This window comes from Panthera leo, chromosome C2, assembly GCF_018350215.1.
Source record: "Panthera leo isolate Ple1 chromosome C2, P.leo_Ple1_pat1.1, whole genome shotgun sequence".
Classification (NCBI taxonomy): domain Eukaryota; kingdom Metazoa; phylum Chordata; class Mammalia; order Carnivora; family Felidae; genus Panthera; species Panthera leo.
Window position 1 is genome coordinate 126,376,177 of NC_056687.1, and position 15,026 is coordinate 126,391,202.

Here is a 15,026-nt window from a genome sequence, read left to right on the forward strand (position 1 = left end):
TGGGATATTTTTGAAACACCTGATCATGTTACTCTTCTGTTCAGATATGAACATGTTACTATCTGTGCATTACCTAGCATTCTTAGGATAACACCCAGATTTTTTTGTCATACTGAGGTGACCATGTTGTTGTCCACAAACAAGTGTACTTTTGAAAGTGAAAAGGAGTACTGTTAATAATTATTCCAAGACGTAGGCATAAACCAGGATATATAGTCACTCTTTTATAAGGCCCTTTGTGATTTGGTTTTTGCTGATCTAGCCTCAGTATATGCTTATATTTACTCTGTATCAGACTGTTCACAGTTTATTGGTGAGGCTTTTTTTTTGAAATTGCTTTTTCTTCAACTTACATTGTCCCTTTGTTGCCAGGTTAAATCTTACATCTTTCTTTAAAGATTTAGTATATACACTTTTGCTTCTCTAGAAAGTTTTTCCTAACCATATTACTCTTCCTGGCTAAGACAGGAGTCCTTCTTCTTGCCCCTTAACACCTGACCCTGCATGTGTACACTTAGTCAAACCAGTTACTAAATTGTTACAGTTGAAACTTATTTTCCATCTAGATTATTCTCTAAGATCAGGTAATATATTTGTTTTAAGCTCCTAGTCTAGCAGAAGACTTGGATACTGAGTAAAACATCTGTTAGAAAAACAGAGCTCTTATTTTTCAGACTACAGTTTTAAAATGCCATACAATTATATCTCTGATTAGTTTTTATATGCCTCTCTTAAATAACCTTTCTTTATGTTTCCCCATCTTTTTGTTGTGTTAATTTTTTTTTTGTTTTGTTTTTATAGTAAAAAACACATAACATGAAGTCTACTCTCAACAAATTTTTAAGTCTCTAGTACACTATTGTTAACTATAGGTACAATGTTGTATGGCAGATCTCCAGTTTCATTTTACTTTTTAAGTTCTTTATATTAATGTTCTTAAGCTTATGTCATTTGTTGCAGTAATTTACCAATGGGAATTTTTAATTTTATTATATCTTGTTGTCTGGTATATAAATATTCTTTACATAATCAGAATTATCAGTTTTTTGTTTGATGTCTTACTTGGAAAGCCTTCCCACACGTTTCTAAGTCATTTAAATATTCACTTCTTTTTTTTCTTGTGTTTTAATAGTGTTATTTTTTATAATGTTTAGGGGGGGCACCTGTGTGGCTCATTCGGTTAAGCATCTGACTCTTGGTTTCAGCTCAGGTCATGATCTCATGGTTCGTGAGATCAAATCCCACGAAAAGAGGGATTCTGTCTCTCTTTCTCTCTGCCCCCGCCCCACTTGCACTTTCTCTTTCTCTCAAAATAAATAAACTTAAAAAAAAAATGTTTGGAATCTATTTGCATAAATTATTCATTTTACTTTGAATATGTTTTTAAGTGACTATTCTTCTCTTGGAATTATGAATGTTCCCTACTTTCACCATTTTATGTGGACCAAAATTCTGTCTCCACTAAGTATTATGTTATGGTTTCTTAATGATTTAGGAATGGTTGAGATGTTGTATATGTTGTTTGGACAATTGTTTGCTTGTATTACTAGAGAATTTCAAGGTCAGCAGCAGAAATTGCTAATTGGATCTTTCAAGCTGATCAATGACATGAAAAGTGGCAAGATCTTTTTTGATGTTAAAGCCTACATTGTTTGGGAAGAAAAGGCTAGTACACATGAACTGTTTAAGAGTAGGCCTAAGGTTGTATGATGTGAATGCCTTGGCAGTGTCCTTTTCACTATATGCCAAACCCTCTTTTGGAGATCACTATGAAGAAATCTCACTAAAAGAGATTATAATATTCCACACTGGACCTTATCATTGACATACCACATTTTTCTTCATACTCTTCCTTGTTTTAAAAAAATTTTTTTTAACGTTTATTTATTTTTGAGACAAAGAGAGACAGAGCATGAACGGGGGAGGGTCAGAGAGAGAGAGACACAGAATCTGAAACAGGCTCCAGGCTCTGAGCTGTCAGCACAGAGCCCCACGCGGGGCTCGAACTCACGGACCACGAGATCATGACCTGAGCCGAAGTCGGATGCTTAACCGACCGAGCCACCCAGGCGCCCCACTCTCCCTTGTTTTAAATACTACTTGGAACTTATGAGAAAGCTTGACAGCAGAATTCCAGGGTCCAAAACTGTCAAGGATTAATATGCATTAGCCTGGTGTGTAATCCATTCCTTGAGAAGTCTTTTAATTTCTTAGTTGCAGAAGTTAATCTTTTACTATTTGTATTTTTAACTCTTTTTTACTCTTACGATGATTTTTTTTTTTTTAATGTATAGTATACTACGGCCACTGGTAATACAATGAATGGGATGATTCTTCATTCTCAAAGCACATGTAGAACTTAGGAATCTTTCTTCTCTATTAAAGAATTATTTGTTACTTATCACTATGACTTGCCTTAATGTTTTTGCTTTTGTTAGCATTTTCTCAAGAAAATTATTACTGCAAACTCTTTGCCATATTGACTATTATTTTTAATTATTATATGGTAAAACTGACCTTTTTTTCTTTTATGTAAAGTTATGAATTTTAACATGTGCATAGATTTATATAATCACCATCACAAGGGATATCACATATCTATTTTTTTCTTCATTCGATCCCTTTATAATTAGATGCTTGCCCTACCTACAACTCCTGCAAACCACTGCTCTGTTTTCCATCACTATGGATTTGTCTTTTTAAGGTTTCCAAATAAATGAAATCATAAAGTGTTGTAACCCTTTAGAACATAAAATCTTTCATTGAGCATAATGTCTTCACTGACCATAATGCCTTTTAGATTAATCCATATTGTTTGAATCAATAGTTGGTTCATTTTTTAATTAATCGTTGGTTCGATTCTACTCCATTGTGTGGATACAGCCGTTTGTTTTATTCATTCACCTGTTGAAAGGCATTTGGGTTGTTTCCATCTTTTCGCTGTCACAACTAAAGTGAACATATGTGTACAGCTTTTTATATGAACATAAGTTTTCACTTCTCTAAAGTGAATGCCCAAGAGCATAGTTGTAGGTATTAGGGTATCAGTGTGTGTTTGACCTTATTAGAAACTGCCACACCATTTTCCAGTGTCTGCACCATTCTGCATTCCTTCCAGCAACGCGAAAGTCCCATTTGTTCCGCATCCTTAGCAGCGCTTGATTAGTTTTTACTTTAGCCCTCCTTGTAGGTATGTAGTGGTATCTCATTGTGCTTTTAATTAATGTACATTTCCTTAATGCTAATGATGTTAAACATCTTTTCATGTGCTTATTTGCCAGCCTTACATTCTTCTTGGTAAAGCCATGTTGATTATCAATTTGCATCTAAAGACTTTTTTTTAAGGGGATATTGTCACGCATGTTAACCTACTCTGAATATGATAGAAAAACCAGTATTGGATATGAAAAGCAGACTAGTATGAGGTTGAATTTACTCTCGTGTCATGCATGTAGCCACTAAAAAAATTGATCCTCCAACCCCTTAAAGTCTCTTGCAAACAGAAAAGTGAAACAACCCCAATTTATCCCACAGTCATTATGTGGATTTTCAGTATTTTAAACATGCCCTGTGCATGTAGTTAATATATATCTACACATGTATATATTACGTGTGCATAATCATTTTTCTTATTATTCTATAGTCATATTGTATTTTCCATAAAAATTCAGTTTTTCAAAACATAAACATTCTAGGAGCTTGTAATTTAGTCTTCATTTTTTAATTATTTTTTTAAATAATTTACTTAGAGAAAGCAGGGAAGGGGCAGAGAGGGAAAGAGGGAATCCCAAGCAGGCTCTGCACTGTCAGCACAGAATCTGACATGGGGCTCAAACCCACAAACCATGAGATCATGACCTGAGCAAAAACCAAGAGTTGGACACTTAACTAGCTGAGTCACGCAGGCACCTCCCCACCACCTTTCTTTATTTACATATAATCCTACAGTTCATCTTTAGGATATGTGCTATCATTAGCCAGAAGTTGATTGATTCTCATTAATTCAATCTGTTAATCAAAGATAAAGAGCTGTGGTTCCTTTAAATAGGTAAAAGTAATTATTAAGGAAAAGGGCTAATAAATAATTTTATGTTGATTATGGTAATGCTAACTGCTATAATTAATCTCAATATCTCAGTGGCTTAACACAATAGAAATTTATTCTCACTCTTATAAAATGCAATTAAGGGAAGTGGGGTGTCACTGCACCACCCAGTCATTCAAGGACCCAAGGTCTCCTGGGTCATTGGTATCCTGCTAGCAGATAGGAGAGTAGAAAATAGAATAGGCACTCCTGCTTCTTTACTACTTTTGCCCAGAAGTGTGCAGTATACATTACTGTGTTCTCCCAGGAACAGTGTTAGCTCTTGGAAACAGGAGGCCAGAGGGGTAGGTTTGGAAGAAATTCTTTGTCATCAGCCCTATACTTGATGTATTATTGGAAGACCCTCTCCAGGGAGTCAAGGAAAGGGAGAAGGACTGTGGTCCTCACCAGTTAAAACAATCTCTTTTGGCTTTTTCTGTTTTTTGTTGTTTGTCCTTTTTGTTTCATCTGTCTCTACTACAGAAAAATTAAGTTGCTGAATAAATGATGTCTGGACAAGTTAGTATAACATCACTAGTATGGAGGATAATGATGTAAAGCCAGGAAGAAAGCATTCTAAATTTTCTTTTGAAATGGGATCAGGTATATTGTTATATAATTATACCTGTGAGAAGACAGAATGCTTCCTAGTCAGTGAAAGTGAGCTTTTTATTTTAAAATAATGCAGTAGAGCCTTTTTGAAGTAAACTCATGATGAATACTGACATATGAAACAATAAAATGGGGATGCTGTATTTGAAATAGATATTGGAGTGGCCAAGTGTCTGCTTCCCTCATAACCATTTCTAAGATACTTCTGCAAAACTTTGGAACAGTTTGCATAACTTCCTAGTATATAGGTCAATAGAAATGTAGAAGGAAAGGAAATTATATTTGTGATGATTAGGAGAAATGGTAAAATTAAACTATTCTTCAACATTACTTTTTTCTGTATCTTAATTTCCTACTGATAATGTTATTTGTATATTACTTTTCCGGTAGTTTAACAATTCAGGTTGTTTCAAATAAGAATTTTTTTAATATTCTCTTTTCCTTCCACACAAATCACATTACCAGTGTACCTGTATTCTAAATTAGAGGTTATCACAGTATGTCTCAACCAGTACATGTACGCATATTGAGCATTTCCTGAGTATAATGAGGTGATTTCTTTAGCATTAAATGTTCATAACTTGACAGTGTTTCGGTAGTCTTGTTTCTGACATGAGTCAGTCATTTAATTATTACTATGTTTGATAAGATCCTGACATCATCTTATTGATGTTACATCAAAGGCAGCACTACTTATCTCTCTAATTCTGATGAGTTATTTTCAGTGGTGAATAGGTGTATTGGAGATATGTTTTGCTTATGTGATCTGGATCCTAAAATTTTTGAAGTTCAAACCAGCTAAAATTTTAACCACTTTCTTCACATTCTACTTACTGATTTCTATTTTGATTTATTATCTACATATATCTCTTCTTATAATTTTTACTTTATCAAGTGGGGAAGATAATAGAGATACTATAATGGTGGAATATATTATTAGATAATGCTTTATTGCAATAAAAATATATCATGTATTCAAACAAAAATGTAGTAAAAGGCCTATCCAAAATGAAATTATTCTATAGTTATGATTCTTAACCAGTTTTATCTTCCTAAATTCTGTTATTTGTCTCTGAAAATAGGGACAGATATTTCATAGAACAAGAATTCAGTGCCAATAGAAAATGAAAATGTGCCTATGTCCATTAGTATTTAGAGAAATGTAAGTTAATACTACATTAAGATAGTACTCTTGGTACTATCTACCATAAAGTTAAACATGCACACACTATATAATCCAGCAATCCTATTCGTACAACAGTGGCCCTCAAAGTATAGTTTGGAGAACCCTGTTAGTTTCCAGGACAGGTCTTTGAGATCAAACTATTTTTATGATAAGAGGAAGATATTATTTGCTTTTATAATCTCACAAATGTACATTGAAGTATTGGTGTCATGTCAAAGAATATCCACATTTATCTATAAAGACTACTAAAATGTAATTCTTTTTCCAGCAATCTGTGACACTGGAATTTCTTCACATACTTCAATCAAAACAGCATATTTTAATAAAATGCAGAAGCAGATTTGAAACCCTGTTTTCTATTGAGCTGGACATTAAAGAGATTTGCAAAACTGTGAAACAGTGCCATTCTTCCCACTAAATGATTTTCATTTTAGAAAATTTAGTGCTTTTTCAGAAATATGTATTCTTTATTATATGATTTGTTCATTTTAATTTTTTTAAGTTTACTTATTTATTTTGAGAGCAAGAGAGACAGAGAGCACATAAGTGGGGGAGGGGCAGAGGGAAGGAGAGACCAAATGCCAAGCAGACTGCATGCCATCAGTGCAGAGCCCAACATGGACTTGAACTCACAGACTGTGGGATCATGACCTGAGCCAGTAACAAGAGTCAGACATAACAAACTGGGACACCCAGGCACCTCTATTAATTTTTAAATGAATTAATATGTATTTGAAACATTACTTATAATTTCTAATATGATAAATCTGTTATATAATTCACATAAACAAAAGCAATTTAGGTTTCTTTGAAAGGAATTTTTTAGTAATTTTTAAGAGTGTAGAAAGGTCCTGAGAACTAAAAACTTCAAGAACCTCTTAGCTAGACAAATGCATATATGGGTACCAGGAGACATAGAATAAGAATGTTCATAGCAGCATTATTCATGATGGCCTCAAACTATAAGCACTGTAAAAGCTCAGCAACAATGGAATGAATGAATAAATAGGATATTCTAAATATAGTATAAAGAAATAATGAACTATAGCTATATGCAGCAATGTGTATGAATCCTAACTGTAAATGTTAAAATGAAAGAAATCAGAATCAAAGTAATACATATTACATGATTCCATTTATATAATATTCACAACTAGACATAATAAACTCAGTATTTAGAGATGGAGACTTAGGTAGATAAAATGTACTGACTGCCTGATAAGTCAAAATGACTATTAGCCTTCCTTAGAGGGAAGGAAAATATTGGGAGAAATTGCTGGCAATGTTCTGTTTCTTGATCTGGGTGGTGGTTACATAGATAACTTTCTTTATATTAAGTTATTAAATGTTTTATGTACATTTCTGTATAAGTGTTCTATTTCATAGTAAAAATGCTTTAAAACAAAAGTAATCATTATAAAATTTGGATAAAACTTATTTCTTCAGTCTCCCTTTAAAAATCTGTGCAAACTATTCATAACAGTAGATTTTTGTTTAAAACATAGTGTTATTTGGGTCCATATTTATCAAGACATGTTATATCTTTATTCTCTAGATTGATATGTTGGTCTTTTTTTTAACCAAATATTATTTTACACATTCCATTAATTCTACAAAAATTTGGACTTGAAACCTTATTATAAGAAAAAAACTATGATAAACATTGTTAATACTGTACAAACATAAATTATGTCTCATTTGTTTGAATTTTTTTATTTGATACAGATAGTCGTACAGGCACTGCAGTGTTCCCATTACTCGATTCTTTGGCAGTTGGTGAAAATTACTGATGGTTCTCCTTCCAAAGTAAGTAAGAGTTTCTGAAGGCAGAAGGGTTATTACTAAAACAAAATAACCTTGTTTAAATCATTATTTAATAATTTATTGTTACCAGTTATAATAAATTATAATTTTTAATAAAATATATAATTATTGTTATCAATTTTGCTTTATCCTATGAGTAAGTATATTTTACCTCTTTGGAAGATAACCAGTTCTTCAATAGATGCAGAGTTGTATAGATACACCAAGTTAAAAGTCTTATAAGGAATAATTGTAGTGGAAACCACAAGAGCTCTGATAAATGGCATGCTATTTAAAAGAAAAATATTGAAGGTAATACTGTGTAGCTCTTAGTTATTGAATTATGGCACCTTGGGGCCCAAACTAAACAACATTCTTGTTAAAAACAAATTGTTAGATAAATTTTTTAAAATTTTAATCTATGCATGGCCATTCGAAATAAAGGAAGTACAAATCAGAGATTAAAATGAAACTAGGATCTAAGAGAATCAAATCAGAGCCTAAAGCCTAGTTAACCTTGAGGATATTGTCTAATCTAGACAAATCCCAAGGCCCTTCCAAGGTGGAATATCTAATGGGTAGCACATCTCCCTGATAAACTTGGGATCCTAAAGAGCTACTTCCCACACAAGGATAAATTAGAAATAAGCCCACACCAGCTCCATTCATGGGGGGATGTAAGGAAAATAGCCTGTCTTAAAATTTGTCATTGATTAAATGGGAGAAAATACGTCTTTCATGAAAGTTGATAACCATGAGCGAGTTTTCATATAGGTTCCCACCCTAAATTCATACTACTTCAGTGCTCCATTAAAAAAAATTTTTTAAAGCAAATTAAGATTTTGATTTAAAATATTTGTGGTAGTGGTATCTTCAAGCACCTAATAGAATCAAATGTGATTCCTTTTTGAAGGAATTTGTCTCTAAGAGGCAAAGAAAATTTAAAGAAAAATGAGCTTATAGTAAAGACTACTCAACTAAAAAGAAAATGAGAAACCATGAACAGAACCATGAACAGAACCATGAAGAGAATCAGACCAAAAAAATACTATTTATATATTAGAACTGTCTGATACAAATATATTTCAGTTGTCTCATGAAATGAGAAAGGCTTGAACATAGGTGTAAAAACAAATACTTGATAAAGAACCAAATAAAAATATTATGTTTACATATCCTCCTCTTAATAAAACAGGTGCTATTCAACCAGTAAAGAAGGCTAATAATACATCATAGAACCAACAACTTGATATGGAGCATTCTTTTCTTTCCTGTTAATAATTTGAGGATTTTTCTGCCTTTAGAAAATACTTGGGGTTTTATTTATTTTCAGTTAGAACAACAGTAATATATTGGTTAGCTGCCTCATTTTTCTATTTTATTTACAATGTTAGTCTTAAAAAGCAAAAATCAGAGTTAACCTTTTGTTAGTAACAAAAGTCATTTAAAGGTGTATTACATTTTCATGTCTTTGAAATGTTCTTTAATATGGCAAAATTAAAGGAGCTTGAATATATGTAAGTTAAAATTTGATAGCAAGAGTGTGTATATTACACACAATTACTTAATTTTTACTTTGATTTTTCCATCTGATTTTGGCATTCAGTTTTTTTCCACTTAGATTATTTAGGTTATCTGAGCTCTTTATAATTTGGCTGGATATTGATACTTGTATTTAAGTAAATTGGAATATATATACTTGTTAAAAATTTAGCATAATTAATGGTTAATTCCTCTATTAAGTTTAATTGCAATTTTGTTCTTTTATAACTATATTCCATAATTGGAGTGAGACTTATTCTTGAACCCACTTCTTTGAATGTTTTCTGTTTTTTTAAATCCTGTTACGGTAGAATTATTTTGAGATTCCTTACCTTTTTGTTTAATTTCTCACACATTCTTCTAATAAAAGATATCTTCATTTTTTGTCATTAGTCATAATACAGATTTTGTAGTTGTCATTGCCACAGTGGCAATGCAGCTTTTGTGGTCAACACTGATTTTCTTTATGCTAGAAAGAAGGCTGCAGGATCTTTTAGGTGCTTTATTATTCAGTTGATTTCTGTTTATAGTCTTGTGTGCATTCATATCATATATGAAATTCTCCTTACTTTAAGTGTCTCTCTCACATTATTTCTTCTCATTTTGAAGTTGTTGGGTTTTTTTTAACCAAAGTGTATTCAGTAATTAATCGTTGTGTGTTGTTTATATCTATAATTTAAAAGTAATTCTCTAAGTGATAATCTTGAAAAGCATGAATCTTCAAAACACAAACTTTAAAAGTCTCTCATTGCTAAGATTTCTCCTTATAAAACAGTTGTATTGATTTTTATGCATAGTAATAACTAGTTCATGAATTGCCAAACTTTCTAATCCGCTGTATGATGTAGAATATCTTTGAAACTTTAAGATCTTTGAAACTTTAAAAACGTAAGCTTTGTATGCATTTAATATATATTATTACTATCGCATTTGTTATCAGCTTCCTAACTGTAGTTCCAGCCACATCATTAGCTTGTTGTATAAATAACCTTGAGGCAAATCACTTGGATAATTTTAAAACCAGTAATTTATGTCATAGCATTTTATCTATTGTGAATTGCGTTCCAGATATTAACAACTAAAATAATCACGTACGTGTGTCAGGTTACTTATTTATAAAATTGAAAGTTATATTGGGCCAATTTTTTCTAGCTCTAAAATTCTTCAATCTGCTAAGGTTAATAACTTCCTTAACTGCAGATGTCTGGGTAGATATGTAAGAATCTCAACAGTGATTGGCTCTAGGAAATAGAAATTCTTTGGGGGCAGGCATAAGGAGATAAATTTACTTTTTGCTTTATACCTTTTGATACTGTTTGAGGGATTGTTTTTATTGATGATATCTAACAGTGATAATTTTATCACAACAACTTTCAAAAACTACTAGTACAAAAACATCTTGATTCTCCATCCGAATCTTACGTTTTGACTTATCATATATAACTCACAGAGTTGTTAAACTTGGATGAATACTAGAAAAATGCCTAATGTGTCCTGTATCTTATTTGTTGTAGCAACATTATTCTATTGTTTATAAATGTGATATTAAAGCTATAAGGAAGTTTGGAAATGATTTGATGGAACCTGTTGTAGATAAGGCCTAGAAGAGGACATTGCTGTTAATATTTGTTGATGTTTTACATCAAGTGATTTTGTAAATCACTTGAATTAAATGCTTTAATTATGTCTTCCTAATAATTCTAAAGTGGATGTTATGATAACCCCATTGTACTGGTAAGGAACCTGATACTTAGAAACATTGGGACTTGACTAAGATCGGAAACTTAGAGCACAATTCTTTTGAATCTCAATCGAGTAGTTCTTCTGTTAGCACTTTTTAAATTCTTCCGTTATTAAGATTTTAATACAACTAGTTCTAGAGAGTTTTGTTGTTGTCGTTGTTATTGTTAAACAAATTTTCTAAGGACACTTTGGTTGACTACTTGCTGAACACAAGCTAACAATGTGTGTTAATCAGTTGGATACTGAAGTTATGTTATATAGCCACTTTTCATCATTCTGTATCCCTGAAGAGGATACATTTAAATGAGAAGTGACTGTGATTTTAAATGCCTCAGTTTGTAATGCCCAGTGGGTTACAGTTTAAGTATACAGTTATGAGGTCTTGTTTTTGATTAATAAATTGTTTATTAGTGTTTGGTGTATAATATAAAGCAGAAAGGTTTTCATAAATTTGGCCTCTATTATTGGAGTACTTGTTCATTGTAAAAAATATATAAATAAAATTTCTGAATCTTACCACCTATGGATAACCACTGTTGATATTTTGGTGTATTTTCCTTCAATACTTTTTCTAACATATTTCAGTCTTATTGAAATCATAATGTGTTTGCAGTTTCCAAAATTTTGTGTCTCCTCTACAATCAACATTTCCTTCAGTTATTAAGTGTTTATAGATAATATATTTAATGTATGCACGATAGTCCATTGTATAGCTCTTCCATGATTTATTTCACCACTCTTATCTCTTGGATATTTAGGTTGTTTAAGCATGTTAAGAAATAAAATTAATGCCATGATGGACATTCTGGTACAAAAGTTTGTTCTGTGTTTTACATTGTTTCATCCTGTATTGTATTCTTAGAAATGGAACTGCTGGGTCAAAGATGGTACATACTTTTAAGGCTTGATTTGTATTGCCAAATTGCCTTTCAGAGAGTACTTTCTAAAATTTATTTTTCTTTTCTGTTGTCATGAACATGGTCATTCAGAAATTTATGAATGGTAGTTATATTTGAAGTTTAAATTCAACACAACAGTGAACACTTTTATAAAATAAAGTATGTGAGAAGACTATATCAAGAACAGGATTAGATCTTTATTTGAACTGGAAGTGCATTGGGTTTCACCAATGGGTATTTCCTCTGTTCCCCTAATTTCCAGAGTTGAAGCTCTTTGGCAGTCACACAGGTCATGCTCAGTATACTTTGCTCCGGTGCCCCCTAGTGCTGGTCCTGTAGAAGCAGCCTTCAGTTTCTCTTCTCTAACAGAAAACATCCTTCTTCCTTCAGCTCCTTCTGGACATATACAAAGACATTTAAAGAGCCAGGTAAATAAGAGTTAGGGCTAATATAATGCCCCTATTGCCTTTTTTGGCCTGGGGATCTAGAATTTATCCTAAGTATTTTTTTCCCTCCTGGGAGGAGCTGTCCTACTCTCTCTAATCTTAAATTTGTAGCTCTCTCCCTTACCCTGCATGTTCCTAAGACAGTGGTAGACAGGGCCTGGGGCAGACATCCCTGCCTTTTGGACCCTGGCCCTATTCCCTAATCTTTTAAGTTAAAGAAAATCAGCATCCCTTAGGTAACTGTAAGTCACATTATTTTTGAGGTATTTAGCTGCAAAATTTATTCCTCCATTACCTTCTTGACTGAAGAGTCTCCTCTGCAGAGTCCAACTTGTTTACCTCCAAACAGAGGTAAGGGAAGGGAAGAGTTAGGGTGAAGGTGGGACCTGAAGATGGCCAAGCTCAGTGAGGAGACATGTTCAACCTTGCTATTCTTTATACAAACATACATTTTTAGAAATGTACTAGAAATAGTCTTAAAATGTGTAAAAATCTACAGGCGGCTTTCTACACCTCTTTCTTTTCCCTTCCTAGTCCTTTAAAATAACAAAAATAAGAGAGCTCACTTGGGACCTTGCTCCAGATTCCTAGAATCATAAAATACCTCTCCATCTGCAGAGTTAACTGCTTTGTATGGGGAAGGAATGGGGCCAAGAATGGGAAGTAATAGTTGTCTCTCTAGGAACAAATTTTTAGTAGCATATAACCATTTTACTTCATTCTTTTCTTCTTAAATCTTTAACCCTTACCTTTTATTTCATGAGAATTCCATCCTCAGTAAGTATCTAGTTAATTTAAAGCCTTTCCTTTTGATTGTTCCAAGACTTCATAGTCATTCTTTGATAGTTGTGTTTCTATTAATATTAAGTCCTATCTCAGGTGCCTCATGGCTGGTCTAGGAAAGTTAGGGGAAAAGGATCCAGATCTTGTTTAATACCCTTTTCTTGTTCAGCTCTCAGAATGTTCTCTGAAGGAAAAATAAAAAGTCTGGAATACTGAAGTAGATGACTGTTTATACCAGATTCCAAACTTCTCCAAAATGTTATATATAACATTCTAAAAATCTCTGAAATCAGAAGTAAATATGTTCAACTTAGAAAAGAACTTACAAGCCATGATTCTAACATTCCATTAAGAATTACATGCTGTTTGCAACCCTATTCCTCCTGGGCCTCCAGTTTTGAACATTGCTGTCTGGTGGGGAAAGACCATGTAAGTCTTCCTCAAGCTTTACTAGCTTGTCCAGTCAGGTGCTGTTTCTACTTACACGGGGACAGTGGTCTTTAAAGCACCTAATTTATAAACACTGAAACTCCTTAACATATATAATGCCTTTCATATAAGTAGTAAGCCAGGACTGAGAAGATCTGTTCTAAGTAACAGTTATTATAATGTAAAAGTATGTTTTAACGGAGCTTATTTGAGGTCTAAAGCAGTTTTAAGAATGTTTAAATAAAACATAACATTTCCCACTTTCTTGTACAGAGATTGGAGATTTGCCTCACCAGAATAAGTGATAAAAGAAGTTTACTTTCCTCTGTCCATTTAGAATAGAAAGGAAATGTGTGTTTTATATTCTACTTAATATCCTCTGATATCATAATGCCTTTTCCTTCCTACAATAGGTTTTTTGTTTTTCAAATGTTTTTTCCAGCAGCCATTCTAAAATTTCTAGGTATTTGTTATATGATTTCTTGTCACATACCCAATTCATATATATATAAGAAGCTCCTACTTTGTAAATAAGGTATATTTCCAGAATTTTTTGTGTCGGAGCATTATCTTTGGAGTTAAATGTAAGTTTGAATTTTGGTGCCATTTTTTACCTCCTGTGGCAAAGATAAGCAAGTTACTTCACCTTTGAACCTGAGTTTCCTAATGGGTATGTGATCGATCACTGTTGGATATGGTTGTTGGGAAGATTGAATTGAAAAAAGTGTTTCAGCAAACAATAACTTTGTTTTGATGGCATTAAACTGAGTCCTTGTCTATGCTTTCCTAGTCTCCCCTTTCACAACCAAGAATGGGTGCTAAATGAACTATTATCTGAGGCTGTGGAAGTGGGTAAACATGCTCAGTAGCTAGTGTAGAGAAAGAACATGGTAGTTGTTTGTTCTCCATCTGTATCTTGGAATGATTTGGGAATTCAGGTCTCTCACTTTGGTCCTAACAGTCGCTACTTTTCCCCTGCCCCTATGATTCCTCCTTTAGCTTCCTTCATCTTGGTACACTATAGGAAGGAAGTCAGAAGATGTTTTGGAACTACAGTAGGCAGTTTAAGGGTACCTGCATCATAAATGGATTAATCTGAGGCAATGGCAAGAGTCAGCAGGTGGGGATTCAAATTACCAAGAACAGCAACAACACTGAAAACTAGGTATTACATTTGGGGGTTAAATATTCAGTAGTTAATTTACTGTGTATTCACAGAAGGGGCACACCCTGTCCCCATCCCCCAAAAGAGAAGCTAGTAGCAGCTGTTCATACAAAAAAGCGGTTTTAAAGGGTTTTTAAACATGGGGTTGAAACATACGAAAGCAGTTTTAAACATAGTGTGTACCCCACTACAGTGGTGACACTTTTTACTATGTCTCTTGCTCACTGATGTATCCCAAGTGAATGAATATAGTTTCATTTGTTTTTATCATATTTAATGTGAATAATCACTTATTGGGCTGAAAAATAATGAGCCTCACTATGTGTTAGTAAGG

The 15,026-nt window shown here is 33.0% G+C and overlaps 1 protein-coding gene across 7 annotated transcripts in view; it reads left to right on the top strand.

Moving 5' to 3' along the window:
- The window catches only part of STAG1 (stromal antigen 1), a 402,324-nt gene that overhangs the window by 341,974 nt on the left and 45,324 nt on the right, over positions 1-15,026 (top strand). For all 7 annotated transcript variants that reach the window (XM_042954675.1, XM_042954671.1, XM_042954673.1 and 4 more), the window contains one exon: positions 7,608-7,688. In XM_042954675.1, the coding sequence (XP_042810609.1) occupies positions 7,608-7,688 (81 nt within the window). The remainder of the gene's footprint in view (positions 1-7,607; positions 7,689-15,026) is intronic.